Source organism: Lynx rufus, unplaced genomic scaffold (assembly GCF_022079265.1).
Source record: "Lynx rufus isolate CCGP_SWC_20201006 ecotype Redwood Valley unplaced genomic scaffold, mLynRuf1.p SCAF_7, whole genome shotgun sequence".
Classification (NCBI taxonomy): Eukaryota; Metazoa; Chordata; class Mammalia; order Carnivora; family Felidae; genus Lynx; species Lynx rufus.
In genome coordinates, this window is record NW_025814889.1 from 77,810,525 (window position 1) to 77,833,892 (window position 23,368).

At 47.5% G+C, this 23,368-nt stretch overlaps 1 protein-coding gene across 3 annotated transcripts in view; it reads right to left on the reverse strand.

Annotated features, from left to right (window-relative positions):
• The window catches only part of POU6F1 (POU class 6 homeobox 1), a 28,314-nt gene extending 11,333 nt beyond the window's left edge, over nucleotides 1–16,981 (reverse strand). The window contains exons 1-5 of one of the 3 annotated variants that reach the window (XM_047066227.1): nucleotides 16,701–16,981; nucleotides 12,586–13,105; nucleotides 10,731–10,810; nucleotides 5,312–5,403; nucleotides 2,712–2,907 (exon numbers count right to left, since the gene is read on the reverse strand). In XM_047066227.1, coding sequence (XP_046922183.1) covers nucleotides 2,712–2,907; nucleotides 5,312–5,359 — 244 coding nt within the window. In that variant the 5' untranslated portion in view covers nucleotides 5,360–5,403; nucleotides 10,731–10,810; nucleotides 12,586–13,105; nucleotides 16,701–16,981. The remainder of the gene's footprint in view (nucleotides 1–2,711; nucleotides 2,908–5,311; nucleotides 5,404–10,730; nucleotides 10,811–12,585; nucleotides 13,106–16,700) is intronic. The other 2 variants (XM_047066228.1, XM_047066229.1) reach the window with 2 other exon arrangements.
• Nucleotides 16,982–23,368: the final 6,387 nt, after the last annotated feature.

Genomic DNA, 23,368 nt, shown 5'->3' on the forward strand with positions numbered 1-23,368 from the left:
ATGTTCATTTTATTAGGATTTATTTTCAAAGTAGGACTAAGGGTCCAAGGGTTTGCATACATTTAGGGCTTTTATCACTTCCTGCTAGACTGCTTTTCAGAAAGACTGAACCAATTCACAGAACCATCAGTAATGTGCCCATTTCTCCACAGTGCCACCCAACCTAGGTTTTATCACTGTTTATTTATTTTTCTGGCTTAACAGCCATGTGGTACCTTGTAGCCAATTACTGGTCCTCTCATTGATAGATTTTGTACTTTTCCAGGTGATAACTTCCTCCTAGGTACACAACTGATTTCTTTTCGAAAGGAATTTGAGGGGCGCCTGAGTGGCTCAGCCGGTTAGGCGTCCAACTCTTGATTTAGGCTCATGTCATGATCTCACGGTATGTGGGTTTGAGCCCCACCTCCGGTTCTGCATTGATAGCACAGAGCCTGCTTGGGCTTCTCGCTCTCGCTCTTGCTCTCTTTCTGTCCCTCCCCCACTCTCCCTCAAAAAATTAATTAATTTTTTAAAAAAGGAGTTTGAGGGGCGCCTGGGTGGCTCGGTCGGTTGAGCGTCCGACTTCCGCTCAGGTCATGATCTCTCAGTTTGTGAGTTTGAGCCCCACATCGGGCTCTGTGCTGACAGCTCAGAGCCTGGAACCTGCTTCGGATTCTGTGTCTCCCCCTCTGTGCCCCTCCCTCACTCAGGCTCGGTCTCTCTCTGTCTCTCAATAATAAATAGACGTCAAAAAATTTTTTAATAAAAAAAATTTTAAAAATACACACATGGACAAGGACTGGGTAGTAATTTAGAGTGATATAAATCACTAGATGTTTCTCATCCTGAAAGTTTCCCATTACTTAGTTTCATTTTAAGAGGAAACTGTTTTTTTGTTTTTTTGGGTTTTTTTTACTTTTTTAATGTTGATTCATTTTTGAGAGAGAGACAGAGCATAAGTGGGGGAGGACAGAGAGAGGACGACACAGAATCTGAGGCAGCCTCCAGGCTCTGAGCTGTCAGCACAGAGCCCGACGCGGGGCTCGAACTCACGAGCAGTGAGATCATAACCCGAGCTGAAGTCGTATGCTTAACCGACTGAGCCACCCAGGCGCCCAAGAGGAAACTCTTCTTAGCCTCTGCTCTGCAATAGCATTATCAAGAAAGGTTCCATCAAGGCCACAGTCTAAGTTGGCGGCTTCTTGGGAGGTACCATCAAAATACCTCCCTTACCTACCCGATGATCACTACAATGCCTTTACAGAGAAAAGGACTTTCGTGAAGAGGCTTAAATGTACAAACCCCTGGAAGAAGATGCACAGTACCATAAACACTGATGCTAAGGTATAAAGAGTTGACTTAGCATCCATTTCCGAGAGCAGGTTTGAACAAGAAACAGAATTAAGGCACCAGACAAAATGAGATATGGAAGATCGTTAAAAGAATAAAAAGGGAAATTGCCGACCCTGTGGGTAAACCTGGGAAATCTCCTGAATTTTCTGGAAAAGAGCCCCATCCCCACCATGGAAAGGAGTGGGAAGATCGGTCAGACATAGAATCCTGGTCTTTGCTGCCTGCTCTCTGGGGCGCTGCCCTTTGGAGCACGTGACACCCCACCCTGGTCTCAACATGGAGCAGAGCATTTCCAGGCTAGGGGAAAATGGTCAAGCCTCTTGCCGTTCCTTTATTCAAAAGGAGAAAAAATAACCTAGGTCACTAGGGTGCCAACTGAATCTGCGTGCTGATTTGCAGGCAGAGTGAGGGATGTGAGGTCTCACAGTTTTCTTATTAAGGAGTTGCTATTTCCCTAAAGCCTGTCTGTTCTCATTTGCTCTCTTCTTGGCTCCTCTTCTTAGCCCACCCCCACCAGACCAGATCTCCAATCCGGGGAAGGGAAGATATGCAGAAGGCTAGGGGAGATGAATCGTGGAGTTCTGGGGGGTACTAACTGGGGATCCCCAGGTTTCCAGCAAAAGACATCTACTCTGAAAGGTGTCAATGAGGGAAGTCCATGAAAGGGTGCCCCACAACCAGACAGCCATGCCTGGCACCTCAGTCCCAGCCTCTAGAACAGCCCTGGCTGTCTCGCAGCTATACTACAGGGTAATTAGGAGAGATGGTGTGGGTGGATCGTCCCTATCCATTCCCCTTACAGGGGAATCAAGTTCTTGCCCAAAAGTCGTCTTTGGAGACAGCATGAATAAGACACCAGGCTTGACTCACGCCAGCCCAGCTAGGAGTAAGGAGCTGGGATTCTGCAAGGTCCTACCTAACCTACATCTTTAGTGTGGGGTAGGTAACATGCCCTCCTATCCCCAGCCGCTGGAACCTCCCAGATTCACCACAGAAGGTACTGGGTTAGAAAGGCTGTCGGGATCCTGAAGGTCTAGTCCTTTCTGCACTCGGCCTTTCTGGGTTGTACGTACAGCCCTCTCGGAGGTTAATTCGATCCCCTCAACTGAGCCCAGCTGCTCTCCTCCCACCTCACCCGGACTCATCCCAGTTTACATGTGGAAGTGAATGAAACCAGAACTAAAGTTCCAGGGACATGGAGGGCAGGACGGCCCTAGCAGCTGAGCAGAAGTACAGCTGTGGCCAGAGGTCGTCCAGTGGACCGGAAGACAAGACCCCGAGGCCACCCTGGCCCTAGGGACTCACGCTGGCTCTCCAAGGAGCCAGAAAGAGGGACTCGGGTGGACCAATGCCAAATGGGAGCAATGGCCTCGTACCAGTTGCCTCTGCAGAGGAGTCTGGGTTGTCTGGCCCAGCTTCACCAGCGGGTTCACTGGCTTCAGCCGGGCCTCTGCTCTGGGAGCCCTCGGCAGCGACACCCTCCAGTCCTTTGCCCTCCTCCTCAGCAGAGATTTGGGCATCCACTCCAACTTCCAGCACGCGGATGGTCTCGTGGCCTGACATCACGATGACCTGAAAACAGAGGACAGGGGACATTGCTGGTGGGGAGTGGCCAGTAGGCTTCTGGCTGGGGGAGAGAGGAGAGGGCACTTGGAGATGCAGACCGCTTGCCTGAGGGCTGTGTGCTGTGACAATTCCACAGCCTGGGGCAGGCTGCAGCTCCCCATCCCAGGAAAGAAACTGGGGCCTGGTGACACGGGAAGGGCTTGACACACGCTAGTAAAAGCCCCACAGAGCCAAACCACTTGGAGATATTTCTATTTGCTCCCCGTCCTGGACTCAGTTCAGGGAGTGGTTAAGTGGCCTATCCCACAGCCCTGCAAGGGCGTCCTCTTAGCTGCTAGGATACTGGAGGCCCCTAACTAACACAGCATCCAGCCTTAGGCTGGGCCAAGAAGCAGATCCCTCTTCACTTCTCTTGAAACCTTACAGGAGTTTCCTCAAAGACAAAGGGATGGACATGAATGCTCCACAATGCTGAGTAACTTTTTAGGCTCATGATTCCAAAACTCTGGGGTACAGGCCAAGGTTTCCAGGCAAGCTAACTTCCTGAAATGCAGGTCAGGAATACTGTAGAAGCAGCCACTGGCCCCACCTCCCAGGACTGGAGCCCCACCTCCCAAGACTAAAGCCCCACCTCTCTGGACTGGAGCCCCACCTCCCAAGACTGCAGCCCCACCTCTCCGACTGGAGCCCCACCTCCCAAGACTAAAGCCCCACCTCTCTGGACTGGAGCCCCACCTCTCCGACTGGAGCCCCACCTCCCAAGACTGAAGCCCCACCTCTCCGGACTGGAGCCCCACCTCCCCGGACTGGCGCCTTGCACCCTGTGGAGCGGTGGGGCCAGCCCTGCCATCTGCAGGCATGCTCCGACCTCGAGGGGGCCTTCCATGTCCTCAGAACACTTGGTCTTCTTCCCCTGCTCAAACAGCCAGCCCCTCAGCTCTTCACCTCCAGCACTGGCATGCTTTGAATTAGACCAATCAAGAATCAGGGACACGCTGTATGTTCAAAATCTGTGTCGAGCCTCCCCTGCACTTGGCCTGTACCCGAAGGCACTCCCACAACACAGTCCTCAAAATTGAACCCAGCCAGAGATTGCTGGAAAAAGTGGCAATGTGACCTCTCAGGGGAGTATGAGTGAAATACACCTCCAAAAGCAGTTCCTTTTCAGATTTAAATTTGATATGAGGGACTTCAGTCCAATTACCTTTTAAGAAATGTTAACCTTTTTTTTTTTCCTTTAAAAAATTATGTAATGAATGTTCACTGCAAAAAAATTATAAAATATATTTAGGAAAAAATAGAGTTGGGGCGCCTGGGTGGCGCAGTCGGTTAAGCGTCCGACTTCAGCCAGGTCACGATCTTGCGGTGCGTGAGTTCGAGCCCCGCGTCAGGCTCTGGGCTGATGGCTCAGAGCCTGGAGCCTGTTTCCGATTCTGTGTCTCCCTCTCTCTCTGCCCCTCCCCCGTTCATGCTCTGTCTCTCTCTGTCCCAAAAAAAATAAATAAACGTTAAAAAAAAAAAATAGAGTAAATTACCTGATGTCCAAATCTTTTCTTTATGTAAACTTATACATATTTGTATATATATTTAAACTTTTTATTATTTTTTTAAGTAGACTCTACCCCCAACGTGGGGCTTGAACTCATGACCCTGATATCAAGTGTCACATGCTCTACTAAGTCAGCTAGGCATCCCATACAATTTTTTATATTTTAATTTCACTTCTTTTTTTAAGTTTATTTATTTTGAGACAGAGAGAGAGCATGAATAGGGTAGGGGCTGAGAGAGAGAGGGAGAGAGAGAAACCGAAGCAGGCTCTGCACTGTCAACACAGAGCCCAACAAGGGGCTTGATCTCATGAACTTCGAGATCATGACCTGAGCCAGAACCAAGAGTCAACTGTTGAACCGACTAAGCCACTCAGGTGCCCCTAAGCTGTGACTTTAGTGAAATTAAGGGGTGCCTGGGTGGCTCAGTCGGTTAAGTATCTGACTCTTGATTTCAGGTCAGGTCATGATCTCGTGGTTTGTGAGTTCGAGCCCCAAGTCAGGGTCTGTGCTGATGGTGTGGAGCCTGCTTGGGATTCATTCTTTCTCTCTCTCTCTCTCTCTCTCTCTCTCTCTGCCCCTCCCTTGCTTGGGCATGCATGCACATGCACCTCTGTTCTCTCTCTCTCTCTAAAAATAAATAAAATAAACTTAAAATAAATAAATAAATAATAAAATCACAGCTTAAATCCCTGATCTCAGCCCCTGAGAAATCCTAGCTGGTAACTACATCTGGATGGGTGAAGTCGGCATGAATTTTGGTTAAGAAACAGATACTGATAGGCTCTGTGGAGGGTTCCTCCTGGCCACGCCCCAGGGTCCATCACCCTCACTCCCCCACCTCGTCCTGCCCCAGAACATACCTGCTCATTGACGGTCAGTGATGACTCTGGGCCGGCTCCAGGATCCATGGTCACTTAGGGTGGGGTGGGGGCCGGCCCACACCTAGCACAGCCTGTGGGATGACATGGGACGGGAAAAGCAAAGGCTGATGTGACACAGTAATACAATTTCTATACCATCTTGGAGAGTCAGGAGTAGAATGGTAGGATGGGAGAAAAATCTAAGTTCTCCCAAGTATCTGTACAAGTAAAGGAAACAGGATTCAAAGGACCTGAAAACGGAAGTGTCTTGCTTCCTACAGCACCCCAAGAGATCCTACACTCAGGAAGAACCAGGGTGACAAGAGGAAAGAGAGAGCCAGGCATCCGTCTCTGGGCGTTCCCCAGTCTGCAGGGAGAGAGCAGACCCAGCAGAACCCAAGCTGACTTTGACCCAGACATTCAGAGCCTCCAGAGCCTCAGACACAGGAAAGGAGCACTCTGGCCATCAGAGGGCTTCTCAGGGGAGGAGTCGGAGCAGACTTCCTGGAAGAGATGGTAAAGCCCCGAATAAATTGAAACAGTAGTCCCAAACCTGAATGTGCGTGATCACCACTTGGAGCGCTTATTAAAAATGCAGACCCCAGGTTCCCCTGAGAGTCTGATTCAGCCGACGGGTCCCACAGAAGCAGCTCTTAAGTGATTCTGTGGCAGTGGCCTAAGGACCATCCTGGCCTTTAACACGGGAGCCAGGACAACATCCCAGATGGTAGAGCAGCCTGCCAAATGCAGGGAGAGGGAGTGGGAGGAGCCCTCGTGAAGAACAGATTCACAGACCATAGAGTCGTAAGAAGTAAAGGTATAAAGCGGACAAATAGGTTTCGATACTTATACAGAAAAGAAGGCAATTAACATTGACGTTGAGCGCCTATAGGGCTAAGTATTTCTATAACACTTACTCAAGCTCATTACTCATGCCCGCTGGGGGATGGGAGAATTACCACCACCACGGTCCAGATGAGGGACCTAAGCTCAGAGAAATGCGCTAGCTTCCCCCTCTTTCGCCTTCCTCCTCCTCTTTCAACCCTGGGTTGGCTGACAGGTTCTCCTTCTTCGGTTATTTTATGGATTGAGGTAAAATCCACGTAACATAAAATTCACCATTTTAACCATTTTAAATAAGCGCAAAACTCCGCGGAATTGAATGCATTTATAATGTTGTGCAACCACCGCCACTGTTTAGTTCCAGAACATTTTCATCATCCCCAAAGGGAACCCCATACCCATTAGCAATTCCTCCCTTTCTCTGCCACCACCGGCCCCTGGCAGCCGCCAGTCGGCCTTTTCTCTATGGATAGGTCTATTCTCCATATTTCATAAAAACGGATGCATACAGTAAATGGCCTTTGTGTCTGGCTTCTTTTAGCAAAAACGTTGTCAAGGCACGTGTCAGGACTTTGATCCTTTTTATAGCTATGGAATAACGGATAATATCGGGTGGGCTTTCTCTCTGGGGAGGGCTGAGAAAGAGGCAAACTGAGGTTCCATTTCCAAGATGGAAAGCTCATCACGCTCAGCTGTGACTCGACCAGCCCTCCACAGGTGTGTGCCAATCCACCACCTCCCCACACAAGCGGTTCAAGAAAAAACCCTGTATGGGGCGCCTGGGTGGCTCAGTCGGTTAAGCATCTGTCTTGGGCTCAGGTCATGATCTCACGGTTCGTGGGTTCGAGCCCCATGTTGGGCTCTGTGCTGACAGCTCGGAGCCCAGAGCCTGTTTCAGACTCTGTGACTGACTCCCTCTCTCTCTGCCTCTCCCCCACTCACGCTCTGTCTCCCTCTGTCTCAAAAATAAACATGAAAAAAAAAATAGGGTGCCTGGGTGACTCAGTCGGTTAAGCGTCCAACTTCGGCTCATGTCATGATCTCTCAGTCCGTGAGTTCGAGCCCCGCATCGGGCTCTGTGCTGACAGCTCAGAGCCTGGAGCCTGTTTCAGATTCTGTGTCTCCCTCTCTCTGCCCCTCCCCTGCTCATGCTCTGTCTCTCCCTGTCTCAAAAATAAATAAAACGTTAAAAAAATTTTTTTTAATAAAAATAAAAAATAAAAAAAATAAAAAACGCTGTAAGTGCAACACTTAGACAATGACTGAGGAACGGAAGATTTTCATGTAATCCCTGTTACAGCATGGTAAAATACCTCAAAGCAGAGAATGAAGAAAACTATCGAACCTTTTCAAAGAAACCGGCATCTTCTCCAGAAGAAAACTGTTTGGAATCTCAGAACTTTTTTTTTTTTTTTTTTTGAAGGTTACTTATTTATTTATTAATCTCTACACCCAACACAGGGCTTGAACGCATGACCTCAAGACCAAGAGTCACGCGCACTACTGACGGAGCCCGCCAGGTGGCCCTGGAACTTTTGGGACCATTTTAAACACACAGATGGTAAAGCTGAAGGAAGGAAGCATTTGGAAAATACCTTCAAGAATTATCAGCGCATGTGAATCTAATGACTTGATACTGTGTCGTGCAATGGTCCTCAAAAGCGATTTGGCGAATGAGAATTCCCAAACGAGGATCTGGGGGATGAAACTAGCAGAACGTATAGATCAAAGAATGATTTGTGTTAGTTACCCTTGTCTGAAAAAGAGGCGGAGAAGCCTGTAGTCAGTTGCTTTACGAGGTGCAGTCAGCTGCATCTGAGAACAAGACTCAGCCTTGCTCAGCTGATAGACCACCATGGGTTAGAGGACCAATTGCTACACTGCAACAGAAATGAAGAACTGGGGCACCTGGGTGGCTCAGCCGGTTAAGCTTCTGACTCTTGATTTCTGCTTGGGTCATGACCTCACGGTTCACGAGTTTGAGCCCAGCATTGGTCTCTGCACTGGCAGTGCAGAGCCTGCTTGGGATTTTCTCTCTCTCTCTCTGCCCCTACGCTGCTTGTTCTCTTTCTCTCAACATAAATAAATAAACTTAATTTTTTAAAAAAGCATCTGACTCTTGATCTCTGCTCAGGTCACGATCTCACAGTTCATGAGTTCAAGCCCCAAGTCCGGCTCTGTGCTGACAGTGGGATGCCTGCTTAGGATTCTCTCTCTCTCTCTCTCTCTCTCTCTCTCTCTCTCTCTCTCTCTCTCTCTCTGCCCCTCCCCTGCTTGTGCTCTCTGTGTCTCTCTTTCTCTCAAAATAAATAAACTTTAAAAAAAAAATGAAGAACTTACAGGTGTTTAATTCATATGTTTTTTCTAGACTATCTTTGAAAATGATAAAATAATTAAAAGATACACATTTTTTTGATACACACTTTAAAGGGAAGATATAAGCCATTAGGGCTTAGAGAACAGTATTCTGATGAACATCAATTTAGGGCACCCTGTTATATAAATATAAACTAAATTATACAATGAAAATTTATGTTTTTGGATAAATTTGCCAAAGAAAACTTGACATTTAAAGAAATGTGGAAAAAAAGTAATCATGATTAAAAAAATCATTTGGACAATTCTGGAATTCCGTTTTAATATATTGTTTTTTCACTGTGGTAAAAAATTTTATTTTAAGAGGTGCCCTGCTGGCTCAATTGGTGGAGCATGCGACTTTTAATCTCAGCGTTGTGAGTTCAAGTCCCATGCTGGGTGTAGAGACTACTTAAAAATAAAATCTTACGAAAGTATTTGTTTTAAATGTTTTTTTTTTTTTTTAAGGTCCAACCTGGTGAACATCTAAACCTAAACTGCTCTAAAAATGCCTGCCTTTCTCCTAATTTTATGACCCTTGTTTCCATTCATTTACCACATATTTCCATCTGGATGGTCTAGTAGGTAATTAAACTCGTAGGTCTTGAAAAAAAAATCCATTGTATGGATATACCACATTTTGTCTCTCCATTCCTCGGCTGATGTTTGGGTTGTTTCTCCCTTTTGACCATGTGAATAGTGCTTCAATGAATTTTTGTGTACAAGTTTTTGTTTGAATATTTGTTTTCAGTTCTTTGGTATATATGCCTAAGAGTGTTGTTGCTGGCTCACCTAAGAGGCTTTAGGGTCTTCACCCTTTGGTAGAATGTTCCCTGGCCAAAGAGGCAAGGAGAACCATAAGGTTCCCTTTCTCCATTTCCTTCTCTAACCACCTACAGTAGGGATGAAAGTGAGGGCAAGAAATTCAAGACACCTAGCAATTTGAAAAAAGAGGAAATAAGGCCTCCCTTTTTAGGTACAAGGGGGTACAGGAGGGGCAGAGGAATTTGCTGGAAGAGGTAGTAGGCATCTTCCAACCTCACTGGGACTCTAGCCTCATTCCTGGGTGATGTCCTCCTCCAGATTTTGTACATGGGAGCCTTCTATGAGTTTTGCCAAGAACTTGACAATTTACCACCACTTCTGGATGGGAATGGGATGAGCCATGAAATTTGTTACATAAAGAAGTCTGGGGCACTTGGGTGGCTCAGTCGGTTAAGCGTCCGACTCTTGACCTCAGCTTAGGTCATGATCTCATGGTTCATGGGTTTGAGCCTCGAGTTGGGCTCTACACTGACAGTGCAGAGGCTGCTGGGGATTCTCGCTCTTCCCTCCAAAATAAATAAATAAACTTAAAAGAATGTCAATTAGCAAGCCATTTGCAAATTCAAATAAAAGGCAGACACCAAACTGAGAAGAAAGGTATGCAAGGTAAATCTGGGTCCATTATAGCTTGATATGTACATTTCATGGAGGAAGAATTTCCTAATCCCAAAGGCCTTTAGGTGGGAGGCATTGGTAGCCAGTCATTGTGGGGCAAGGGGCATCTGCTCAAGAGGGGCTCAAAGTCTGCTCATAGTCTTGTTGTGGTCACTGGCTCCTTTCGGCCAACCATGGCCACCCACGGGGAGTTGTTAGGTAACTATCCACTTTTGTGGCCGTGTTATTAGGGAGATTCAAGTAGTAGAGAAGGCTCAGGTGATTCTAAGATCCCTTCTGCCCTTGAGATTCTATGAGCTTATGTGGGGTGGGCCTGGTTTCTCAATGTCTAGTCCTTTGTGTCAAGGGCAAAGTCAGTCCTGGCTCAGAGCCTCTGGCCACACACAGGCCCACTCTAACCCACCAACCAGGCTTCAGCACTCCAGAAACACAGGCAGAACAGAGACAAAGGCCTCCCTCATTTCAGACCCTAGAACACACTTGGCTTTAGTCTTGGCCTTACATGACTCCTTAGCCTTGGCTCTACAGGACGCCTATCAGAGATATGCATGGGGCACAAACACATCGCTGAGAAGTAGACACTCAGCATTTTGACTCTGAGCTGTGTCCTGTGTGTTCCCCTAGTTCAGCATCTGTGCAGACTTACTCCTGGACCTAGCCCCACCCCCTTGCCAGGAACCTTCCACATTCCTCAAGCCTTAGGCTGTGGCTTGGTCTCACTGACCAGACCGCCATCTTTAGTTTGCTTTTTGACCAGTTCCCTAATGACTGGGGTACATACATTTGAATGGCCTCCTTTGAGCTCATGATGCCATGCAGGGTCCACAGCCTGACAGCCAGGGAGGAGAGATGATCCACAGTCTGTTTTAAGAGAAGGGACTCCTGTGATCACTTTGGCAGTAGAACACTACACACACAGATCACGGCAGAGCTGCTCTGGGTAAAGCTGGGATGGGAGCCAGCGCCCACCCAGAGCCTCCTCCTTTGTCTTCTTTCTCCAGTGAGTGGCGTGAAAAACACCTGAATCGAACCTGGCAAAGCACCACGGCTGCTTACCAGATGGCTCATTTATCCCTCACTTTCCTGTGCTAACATCTAAAAACACAGGTAGCCTCGGGGAGAGAATGAACTGTGTGTGCTCAAGCATTTGCTCACAATCCGAAAATCCAGAGCTCCAGGACCATCAAGGAGTTCCCGGGGAGGGGAATGAGTTAGGGGACCGGGTTCTATGTATCACTCTCCTTTGGCAACTGCTCTGGGCTCGCTTAGGGCAACATTCTAAGACACCGGGGAGGAGCGTTAGGAAATCTCAGACAAATCCGAACCCCCTAGAGTAGCCGGAGATCCTATTGGGAAAAATTCTGAAATGTTTCATCCCTTATTTATTCAACAAATATTTCAGTGGCTACTATGTGCTGGGTGTTGGGGCTACAACGAGGGAAAAAAGCATTTGCCAGCTTTGTTGAGAAGCCTTCAGTCTGACGTGGGAGTCAAGGAAATAAAAAGATAACTACGTTACAGTATGTTTAAATGTCATGGTGGATAAATAGAAGGTAGTAGAGGGTCCACAGAAGGGATACCTAATACAATCTGGTGTGGTCCCTTTCCCCTTGTTCCACGAGAGCGTGTGTTTCAGACACGAAATTTTACGTATGAAGATGGGGTGCCTGGGTGGCTCAGTCTGCTGAGTGGCCGACTCTTGATATCGGCTCAGGTCATGATCTTGTGGTCACAGGATCAAGCCCCACGTCGAGGACCCCCTCCAACCCCCCACCCCCCCCCTCCACTGGGCATGGAGCCTGCTTAAGATTCTCTCCCTCAGCCCCCTCCCCCACTAGTGCTCTCTCTCTCTCTCTCTCTCTCTCAAAAATAAACTTGAAAAAAAAATCTTACACCATATAGAGGAAAATGGAAGTTATTATATGGGGTTCAGACTTTTAACTCAGACGCATTTCTGTGTTTTGTTGTTGTTGCTGTCATTGTTGTTTTAGAGAGAGAGAGAGTGTGTGCGTGCATGTGAATCTTAAGCAGGCTCCACGCTGAGTAGGGAGGCTGACATGGGGTTTGATCCCATGACCCTCAGATCGTTGTCTGAGCTGAAATCAAGAGTCAGATGCCTCACCAAGTGAGCCACCCAGGCGCCCCTTCATTTCTGTGGGTTTAATCCCTCCCTTAACACTTAATGTGGTTGAGGTTTTCAAGGTGTAAAATGCCTTCTCATTATCCAGTCATTCGGAGGGGCAGGATACGCTGCGTGAAGTTACTGGACTCTGAGGAATGGTCGATTAAGCTGAAATTAGTTTTCTGTATTCAATGGAAAGAAAGTCACATTTGTTGTGACACAGGGCGCCTGGGTGGCTCAGTTGGTTAAGCATCCAACTCTTGATTTCGGCTCACGTCGTGATCTCACGGTTCATGGGATCGAGCCTTGAGTCCAGCCCCGTGCTGACAGCACAGAGCTTGGGATTCTCTCTCTCCTTCTCCCTCTGACCCTCTCCCACTCACTCTCTCTATCTCTCTCTCTCTCAAAATAAGCAAATAAACTTAAAAAAAATGTTTTTGACATAATTTCCTCAGGCTAGGTTGTTTGTGGGCATTCTACACTGCTTTTATGTTTCAGCTGTATACCCACTTACCTCTTGCAAAGCTGCCATCCAAAAAGGCCACAATGACAGGAAGCAGGGGATTGGCAGATTAGCCAAGACTGGTAACTGGGGCCGAGCTGAATGGTCCCATGAACTCCTCACTTCCTCCCCAGGCGCGCTCACTCGGCCACACAAGGACCAAATCTCAATCTCTGGCCGGGACCTCCTCAGGGAACTTCAGCCTCATATATCCAAATGCCTACTGATTGTTCATATCCTCTCATATTCCACCTGTTCAAAACCAAACTCTAGATTTCCACCTCAAACCTGTTCCACCTGCATGCAGCCTTCCCCATGCCAGCCAATGGGCAACTACCTCGTTCCACAGATGCTCAGGCCAAAAACCTTGCCATCATCCTTGCCTTCTCTCTTACTGGTCACATTCACTCCTTCACCGAATCCCATTGGCTCTCCCTTCCAATATGGGTTGGGTTCACAATCTCAGCCTTGATATTTACTAGCTGTGGGCCTCAGGACAAATGGTTTAACTTTTGTGCCTCAGTTTCTTCATCTGAAAAAAAAATGAGAGAAACAGCACCTACTTCATAGGGTTATAGTGAGGACTGAATAAATTAACGCGTGTAATTAACGCCTGGCACATAGTAAGGGCTCAGAAAATGGTAGTTATTATAAAAATTTACATAATCTCATGCCACTTTAGTGTAGCAGTTGAGAGCCTAGATTCACCTCTCAGTTTTAAGAGTTCTTCACTGTGATGGGGCGCCCGGGTGGCTCAGTCGGTTAAGCGTCAAATTTCGGTTTTGGCTCAGGTCATGATCTCATGGCTTCAGGGGTTTGAGCCCCGCATCGGGCTCTGCGCTGACAGTGTGGAGCCTGTTTAGGATTCTCTCTCTTCCTCTCGCTCTCTGCCCCTCCCCCACTTGCACTGTCTCTGTCTCTCTCAAAACAAATTTTTAAAAAAATTATAAAAGATTTCTTCACTGTGAGAACCTTGGACAAGGACCTAACCTCTCTGTGCCTCAGTTACCATATTTGAAACAGGGCTAGGGTTGTAGTAAATTGCAAAAGGGTTCAATATATATTAACTATTATTATTCAATTCTGATGCCAGCCCCCGCCAGGCCATAGAGCAAATACACACCGAAGCCTGACCAATTGTGTGACCTTCCACAGAGGGGCAGGTTACTTCTCTGTTTTCTCAGGTATAAATAATAAGAGACCTCACCTTGCACTTACTGTGTAAAACACTAAGAACAGTTAGCTATTATTGCTCTCACTTTTACAGATAGAAAGTTGAGGGTTAAAGAGAAGTAAGCATATAGGCTTTGGGAGGAAACCTAGACTCAAATCCCAGCTTGGCCGTGAAATAGCTGTGTGATCTTGGACAACTGACTTACTCTCTCTGAAACTCAAGTTCCTTATCTTTAACATGGTGATTAAATGGAAAGACCTTATGGGGGTTGTTATAACGGTGATATGAGATCATGTAAGTAAAATGCTTAGCATGGTGCTCTTATTACGATTCTCGGTTTTATCGACAGGGAAATGGAGGTAGAGAAAAGTCCGGTGATTTGCCCAAGGGCACAGGAAAGTCCATGGAAGGTTCGAAATTGAAGTCAGTGTCCACCTGCCCCAGATCCCTATCCTCCTAACACAATACCAAGCCTCCTCTCCGGAAATGGAAAGGGCCTGTTCTGGCCCCAAAGGATTAGGACACATTGGAAAATGGAAGCTCTCAGTTCTCCTCCAGAGCCACGCCCCGTCCTCCCCCACCCCCAATGTCATGAGCAGAGATAAATGGCTTGGCAAGCCATTGGTAAACCAGCTAGGTATACACATGGGCCAGAAGAAAGGGAAGAGTAAAAAGATAGGAAAGTAGTGAATGACTTTAATTCCCCTTTTCCAAATTACCATTTATAATCTTAGACATATATAAGCGAACGGTAAACCTAGTTTATAAGGACACATTTAGATTTAGTTTCTCCTCCTGTACCCTTTCCTTTGTGCCCAAACATGATTCATCCTAGGCAGGGTGAAAGGAGGGGGCAAATGAAATGTGAAAAATTAAAAGTAGTTATATTCCCCCACCAGACTGTAAGCTCCAAGACCTGTCCACTTATTAACATACCCCAGTGCCTAGTACAATACCTCATACATGACAGGGGGTCAATGACTATAAGCCAAAAACATAAACTAAGAAATCAGGTCATATCATTTGGCTTCCTCATATTTCCTTCTCCCTCAAAACACAGATCCTATTTCAAATTTTTTTTGCCCCCATTTGCAGTACTAAGACTAGTTAAAAATTATTTCAAAGAAGTAGCAACAGGGGCACCTGCGTGGCTCAGTCGGTTAAGCAGCAGCCTTCGCCTCAGGTCATGACCTTGCGGTTCATGGGTTTGAGCCCCACATCAGGCTCTCTGCTGTCTCGCTTCAGATCCTCTGTCCCCCTTTCTCTCTGCCCCTTCCCCGCTTGTTCTCTCTCTCTCTTTCAAAAATAAATAAAAATTAAAAAAATAAGAGAGAGAAGTAGCAATAAGTTCTGGAGAACCCTGACCACACCAACTCTTTCCTACTGTGGCAATCCAGTTTCCCTCCCATTCCCTCTGTGGCCTCACTGACCCACCTTTTGACACAGAAAGAGCTTGGGGCTTAAAGGCAGAAGACCCAGGTTGAGTACTGCTTCTCCTCAAGTAATCTCTCTAAGCCTCAGTTTTCTTATCTGTAAAATGGGGCTAAATTACAGTACCCACCTCATGGGTCATTGTAAGGATTAAACTGACAACACTTAGGTAAGGCATTTAGAACAGGGCCTGGCACACAGCCAACACTATGTAACTGTGACTATTATTTTTATTTTTCATCGAAGTAAAGCACGATATAAAAATGTTTTCAATTGCAAAGTGTTAAAAAATGTAAAAGATTACTATTATGATTTTATAGCCAGCAAACTGAAATGAAAACTCCATGACAAGGTCAATTCTGTCTGTACTGTTCAGAACTTGGCACATACTGGGTATTTTTGTTGGACCAATAAACAAAATGAAGTTCTATGGCACATATGCAAAACAACAACAACAAACCAGGTCACAGAAATATCACCCTGAGCACCAGGACTTCAATCAAAAGGGAATATATGGAATTATTCCTCATTAGGCCCTGCTCGTCGATGTTGGCTGCCTTAAAATACCAAGATAAGGAGAGGAGGGATAGATGTCTATGAACAACTGAAGATCAACCTCTACTTTTGGAACAAGGAATCGGGAAAACTAGATGAGGCTCAAATCTTTGCAAAGAACTTCTTTTCGTTTGCCCAGAAAGGCTTCCTGACAGTGTTTTATTTCTCCTTGCCCTGCAGCCAAAGCTATTCTGTGGTTTCAGGCTTCCAATTATAGCTGAGTGGGGGATCCCAACGCTAAAGTGGGGATTAGAAGACACCCTGGGGCTCCCTTGGCCTGGCCAGGTGAGAATGGCCAGGAAGCACCTAACGGGCCCATTATTATGACTATTTATTAATAATAATATTGTTATTAAATATTTATGAAGCGCTCATGCTCTGCTCGATGGTGACCCTCCCACATTCCCCCACCCTTCCAGCAACGCCTGGGTTCCTAACCCTGAGTCCCACCAGTGTACTGCGGCTGGGGAGAATTATGACAGGTCGCCTAGGCCGCCTCAGTTGACCTTAACCGCCAGGAACCCAGGCGTCCAGGTTCTCCTGCGGGGCAAGAATCGGCTTCTGGTCGCCACCGGGTCTGTGTACGTAACGTCCGCTCTGGTCCGTACCCCACCAGGGCTCCAGGGGCAGAAACGGGGAGGGGCCAGGTCCAAGCACCCCACGGGGTCCACCTGGCGGCCGCCCCCTCCCCTCCCCGGGTCCCCGCCGGCCCGCGGGCGGACCAGGGCGCGGCCCCGGGGTCTCCGGCCCCAGGCGGGCGGCCGCGCGCTGTCCCACTCCCGGAGCTCCCCGCCGCCCCGGCCCGGCATCCCGGCACCCCGGCCCCGCGGCATTTTTTTCTCTTTATCATAAATATATAAATTATGCTAATTACGGGCATTGCATATTAACCAAACCCGAAACCTCCCCTGCCCGGCCCCCTCCCCGTCCGTGCAAACCCCTCCCCGCCCCGGACCCCGCTACTTACCGGAGCCCGAGCCCGAGCCGCCTCCGCCCCGGGTGCCCGGCGGCCACCGATTACAGATTCATCTCACAGCCCGGGCCAGGGGGCCGGGGCCGGGGCCGGGGCCAGGCGGCCGCCGCCCGCAGACAAAGAAGCCAGTGCGGCTTGGCTGGGCTCGGCTCGGCCCGGGAGCCGGTCGGGACCCGCCGCCGCCCCCGGGCCCCCAGGCCGGGCTGGGCAGAGCCGAAGGGGACTCCGCGGGCTGCGCTGGGCGGAGGGGGGGCGGCCGGGAAGCGGGGTGGGGGAGCTGGGGGGGGGCGGGCAGGTATATATATTTTTCTTCTTTTACCCCTTCCACGGCCCCCCCTCTCCCTCCCCCCCCTTTTTTTCCCTCCTTCTGCTACTTGGATTTTTTTAGCTGCTGCGTCATGAGCATAATTTATGCAAAGAGCTTTGCCGCATGCTGCACCGCGCGCGCCAGCCGCCGGGGGCGGCGGGCTGGGCGGGTGGTGGAGGAAGGGAGGGGATCTGGGGAGCGGGGAACGAGGGGGTGGGGGTGGGGAGGGCAGCACCCTTAGCCCCTGGCCACGCCAGGAGGCCCCAAGGGCTCCCTTCCTGGACTGGAATGGAGGGTCCGTGGGGCGGGTCACGCAGCCCCCTCGGAGGTGCTGCTCGAGGTGCTTTCATTTTGGAAGGTGCGAGAGAGGGAGCACGGGAGTCTGAAGTGGAGACCCTGTGCCACGGTCCCTTCAGCCTGGGGTTGGGGCGGTGACTCCCCGTCGCCGCCGCCTTTCCACTCTAGGTTAGTCAGCTGTGCCCCTCCTCGTCCGGAAAGTCAAGTTCAGGTCCATTCCCAAGCCCCAGGCCGGAACCCCACCGCGACAGAGGAGGGGGAACTCGTGGGCGCTCAGCCAGCTCCATTTCAGGGAGGGAACCCAGGTCCCGAATGCACCCTCCACCCTCACCCCAGTGGCGGTTGGTTGTGGGCTGTCTTGTCTAAAGACGACTTCCCTGTCTTCTTGTCCAAGTGGACAAGAAATGTAAAAAAAAAAAAAAAAAAAAAAAAGACAAAGTTCGGTAAAATGGAGACAAACAACGTTGTGCCTTGCTGGTGATGGTGGTGTGGAGGATTTGGTTTCCTAGGAGCTTTTGAAGGTAGGGGAAGGGATGGGAAAAGGCAGAGTTGGGGGCTGAGGGAAAGCAGGTTGGAGAAGTAGTTGCAAGTGGAAGAGGAAGGAGTTGGAAGTCCCAAGGGGGAAGAGAAGGAATGAGGGGAGAATAATTTAGGGAGGCTCTAAATTCAGCGAATATGGATCCCTCAATGTAGGCGGCCTGCTGTTGGCCTGGATTGCACACCTACTGCCCGCCCCACCCCCACCCCCAATTTGGTGGATTTCGGGGAGAGCGGGAGATAGAGGAGTGACAGGTAGCAAGGGGAGAATCTGGAGTCCTCAGCCCTCCCCCGACCGTTCTTTAAGCCCCTTAGGGGAAGACCCTGCAGGGGAGGGGTAGAGAAGGGAAGCCGCACCAGTGGCTCCACAGGCTTTTCCAGAATGTCACCGGGAGCCTGCTCGCACCCAGAGGTCCTGCTCACAGAAGCTTCCCCCTTGAGGCCTGACGTCATCATCTGCTGGGCCAGCAGGGCTCAGGTGCTATCCGTTTGCTGTTTCCGTGTGGGGGTGAGGAGTTCCTGCTGGTGGATTAGGAGTCAGATCGTTTAGGTTTTAGTCCCAACTCTTCTGCTTGCAGTCCAGGCGAGTAGTTGAACTTCTTCATTACTTAGAAAATGAAGGTAATATCTATAGGCACTACTGCCTAGGGTTAAGAAGTTTAATAGTGGGGCTGTGTGTGAAAAAACTTCAAAAACTGTAAGCTCTATACAGATGTATCATTACCTGTACAATAGTCTTATATCCACTTTAATGGCCTTGTGAAACTCTGATACATATCATGGTATTCTATCTCTTGGGAGTTCAAAAAAATTTTTTTTAAGTTTATTTATTTTTGAGAGAGAGAGAGAGAGACAGAGTAGAGGAGGGGCAGAGACAGGGAGAGAGGGAATCCCAGGCAGGCTCTGCACTGTCAGTGTGGAGCCGGATGTGGGGCTTGAACGCACAAACCGCGAGATCATGACCTGAGCTGAAACCAGGAGTGGGATGTTTAACCAACTGAGACACCCAAGTGCCCCTCTTGGGAGTTTTGTTTGGTCTGTAGTCTCTGTGGTCTTTCCCCTCTGACTGTAAATTCCTTAAGAGCACAGGCTGTGACTTACTCATTTTTGTATTTCCCATCACTCTGTGAAGAAGGGGCATGTTCTTACTCTTGAACGTTATCACACGAAGGCAGAAACTCTTAGTCTATGTGACTTGGTTTGGTACCAGACACAGATCAAATGTTTTGAATGTAAATATGAAGGATGATAGTTTGAAGAAAGAAATGGACGTGATGGAAGGGGTTGGGGGGAGACATACATCAAAATGTTAATTGTGGTTTTCTCTGGAAAAAGGAAACCTCTAATTTGTATTGTGTATGATTCTGCATTGCTTAAATTTTTGATGATGAGCATATATTACTTCTTTGTTTGTTTAATTTTTTTTAATTCAGGTTTGACATGTGCACCCAGTAAAGTACCTAAGTCTTAAATGTACAACTTGAAGTTTTACATAATTATCATCACCATCCCAAACGAGATATAGAGCATTTCCAGGACACCTGGCTGGCTCAGTCAGTAGAACATGCAATTCTTGATTTCAGGGTTTTGAGTTCAAGCCCCACGTTGGGCATGGAGCCTACTTTAAAAAAAAAAAAAAAGAGCATTTCCAACACCCAGGAAGACTCAACTGTTACCACTATTCTGAATTCTATCACCATAGATTAGCTTTGCTGGTTCTTGAACTTCATATAAATGGAATCAAGACAGTATGTGCTCTTGGGTCTGCCTTCTGTCACTGAACATATGTTCCTGAGATTCATCCATGTTGTTGTGCCTAGCAGTATTGTTTGCTCTTTTTTTGTTGCTGTATATATATTCCATTGCATAATTATGCCACAATATATCCATTCTACTACGGATGGGCATTCGGGTTATTCTTGTTTTTGTCCCTTATGGATAAAGCTGCTATGAACAGGGCGCCTGGGTGGCTCAGTTTGGTTAGGCATCCGACTCCTGATTTTGGCTCAGGTCATGATCTTGCAGTTTGGGAGTTTGAGCCCCACATCAGGTTCTGCACTGACAGTGCAGACAGAGCCTGCTTGGGATTCACTCTCTCTCTCCCTCTCTCTCTGCCCCTCCCCTGCTCATGCTCTTTCTCTCTCTCAAAATAAATAAATAAATCAATAAATCAATAAAAAGAAGGAAAACAACGTGATGTGAAAGAGAATAACACCGGGGGGGGGCAGGGCAGGGGAGACCTTTCTGAAGAAGTGAAATGTAAGACAAACTTTAAAAGACAGGATAGGCAGGAGGCAGAAGGAACAGCAGAGGCAGAGGCCGGGCAGAGGCCATCTGGCAGGAAAGAACTTGGCATTCGAGACACTGAAAGAGGATCAACATGTGCTGCTGGAGCACAGCAGTGAAAATTGCACAAAATGGGGCTGGGAAGATTGGCAGGGCCCACATCAGGAAGGCCTGGCCATATATACCTCTAATCTTTCAGTTTAATTGCGTCTTTCTTCCTTTGTAAACTCCACTCGAGGTTTATCTCCTGCAAAAAGCTTTCTTGAATAATACCATGTTGTTCTAATTAGTATTATTTTAGCTACATCATTGTTGCAATAACTTCATTATCTAATTTGTAGTTTATAGGCCATTCGTTCTTTTTCTGGAGAACATATTGGTTTCCCCACCAGATGTGGGGCAGGGCCTTCTGTTTCCTTTTTTGTCTGGTCTCCACCAAGCACTGAGCACATCAGGGGGATAGCAAGAGTCTGTTGACGGCTCCCTTGGCTTGGTACTCCAGTCCTAGAAAGCTCTGGGAATCGAAGCAGATAGTCCCTGGTGCCCTATCTTCCCTGGCTTGAGAACTCACCCAGTTTCAGGTTTTCAGAATTGTGGTAGAACAACCAAATTTCCCCAGGATCCATGCCTGTTTTCCCAAACACCTTCCTCGTGTCCATAGTTAATCTTGCCCCTCCCCCCCCTCTCATCACCAGATTAAAGGCATCACTGCTGTTGCTAAGGGAATGAGGTTTGGGCAGGTGGGAGTGAGTTGGAGGATGATACAGCAGGGAGTCAGGTTGGTCAGCAGGAAAAAAAACCCTCAATTGGGAGGAGACAAAAGACAGCAATGCATTTCCAAGTGCTTCTCCACCAGTTTTTCCCCTCTGTGTGCTACCTGTTTGTTCTCTCTGAAAGCTTTTAGAATTTTTTTAAAAAAACGTCTCTGGAATCTTAGATTTTGCCATGTTATGGCCTGTCGCGGTTGGCCAGTTTTCACGAAACCAGGAAGCTGCCGTCCATCTTGACTGGTCATGTGGAAGCCCTTGGGAAGAGAATAGGTGGGAGAGGGGAAGGTCGCTGAGTACTGTTAACAATGCAGGGATATTTTAAGGTGAGAAGCCAGAGGTATTTTGCTGTCGTTGTTTGCTTGTTTTCTGAGAAGCCAGAGTTTTTGAAAACTTGTATGTGACAGAGTGTGGCTTGCAAACTCCAGTTTTTACAGACCTCCCACCCTGAAATGCATGTATTTTATTCTATTTACTGTAATCTTAGCAATGATGTAGGACTGTATTACTAAGCTTCTGTCACTCTGACGGATCACCCTACCAGCTCAAAGGGTAAATATGTTTTTTTTCCCATAATTTTTGTACAGTAACAAGGTGAGGAACATTTTAGCTCATAAATTATTTACCAAACCTCACAGGCATAATAGGCTGTGTGCATATTCATCAGGCCATCATCCATTATTCATAAGAAGTTCACTTCAACTGTTAGAAGAAAATGAGGTTGTTGATTGAAATGCAGAAGAAATGTGGTCTTTTGTTCTCCTCCCCCCCCTTCTCCCATCTGAGTAAGTCTAGAAGTTTCCATCAAAAAAATGATATTGTAGGAAACAAATTTATTTCTGACATGCAGATGTGTAGATAAGAGGGAAAGAAAGCCTGGAGTAGGAAATAAATTGGCAGAATCAACCACCATTCATTTAACTTGGCTAAAGGCCCCCGATTCCTGCTTGCACAGAGATTGTGCCCAGGAAGTGGCCAGAGGGGGGTATCCTTCCTTGCAATTAAAGAGCAGCTTCAGTAAATCTGATAGAGTTAATACTTAGATTAACTAAGATACAGGCTGATTTCTATAGCTCCAGAAGTATTTATCGTTTATCTTCTTATTTGACCTTCACACCAAATCTGTGAGGTAGGAATAATATTCAAGATGAGGAAAACTGAGGCTCAGAGAGGTCAAGTGACTTGTCTAAGGCCAAATAGCTGGTAAGGAGCAGACCAGGAGTAGAGCCTAAATTTTCTTTTGTGTTTCATGTTCTTCATATTCTGTCTTCCTAAGTCCTCTGGGTGATAACAACCACCAGTCCCAAGATAGAGGCATTTTACAATGTTTTCCGCAAACCATTGATTTGATTATGCCCCCCCCTTTTAAAATATTTTTATTATTTCTGTGAACTACAGAAGCAATATAGGTTTGAAAGCATAGAATAATACAAAGTTCTATAGAACAGAGAATAACGAATGTCTCTGGGACATGGACAGGCAGCCAACCCCCATTGCCACAGGAACAAGTAGGAGACATTATAATCCAATCAGATGCATAGATTTGTGTTCAGATGTGACCATGGTCACTTACTAGCTGTGTAACCTTGGACAGGTCTTTAAGCCATAGCTTCCCATTTGTAAAATGGGAATAACATTCACTCCTAGGGTTTTTTTAAGTGTTAAAGGAGATAATGTATATAAATCCAAGTGTCAGCATTTTCCTCCTCCCCCCCCCCCATATCCTTCCATTTTAAGGGTCACCTGTCTCTCTCTAGAGTATTTGGGGAAGTGGAATGAAAGGCAAGGTTTGTCTCATGCCTGTCTCCCAAGTCTTCTGCTTGACCTTCTGTTCCATTCGGTCCTGGGCCCTTCACCTGGCTGCTGGCCATGGTCTAAAACTCCTGGTGTGGTTCCTCTGGATGAAATGCAACCATATTCACAGTGGAGCAGAGCTGTAAGTTCTCCTCAACATGACTGTACAAAGTGTTCTTTGCCGAAGGGTTGGGGGAAGACTAAAGAGAATTGCAATGAATAAGGGAAAACACTAAAAATTTGCCTTTGGGCGGGTACCTGGGTAGCTCAGTTGGTTGAGTATATGACTCTTGACTTCAGCTCAGGTCATGATCTCATGGTTTATGGGATCGAGTCCTGTGTTGGGCTCTGTGCTGATGGTGCAGAGCCTGCTTAGAATTCTCTCTCCCTCTCTCTGTGCCCCTCCCCGACTCCTGCTCTCTCTTGCGCGCTCTCTCTCTCTCAAAATAAAAATAAACTTTTTAAAAATTTTTGCTTTCGGGTGCCTGGGTGGCTCAGTCGGTTGAATGTCCAACTCTTGATTTTGGCTCAGGTCATGATCCCAGAGTCTTGGGATTGAGCCCCACATCAGGCTCTGAGCTGAGCGTGGAGCCTTCTTAAGGTTCTCTCTCTCTCCCTCTGCCCCTGTCCCCCACTCACACTCTCTCTAAAATAAAATAAAATAAAATAAAATA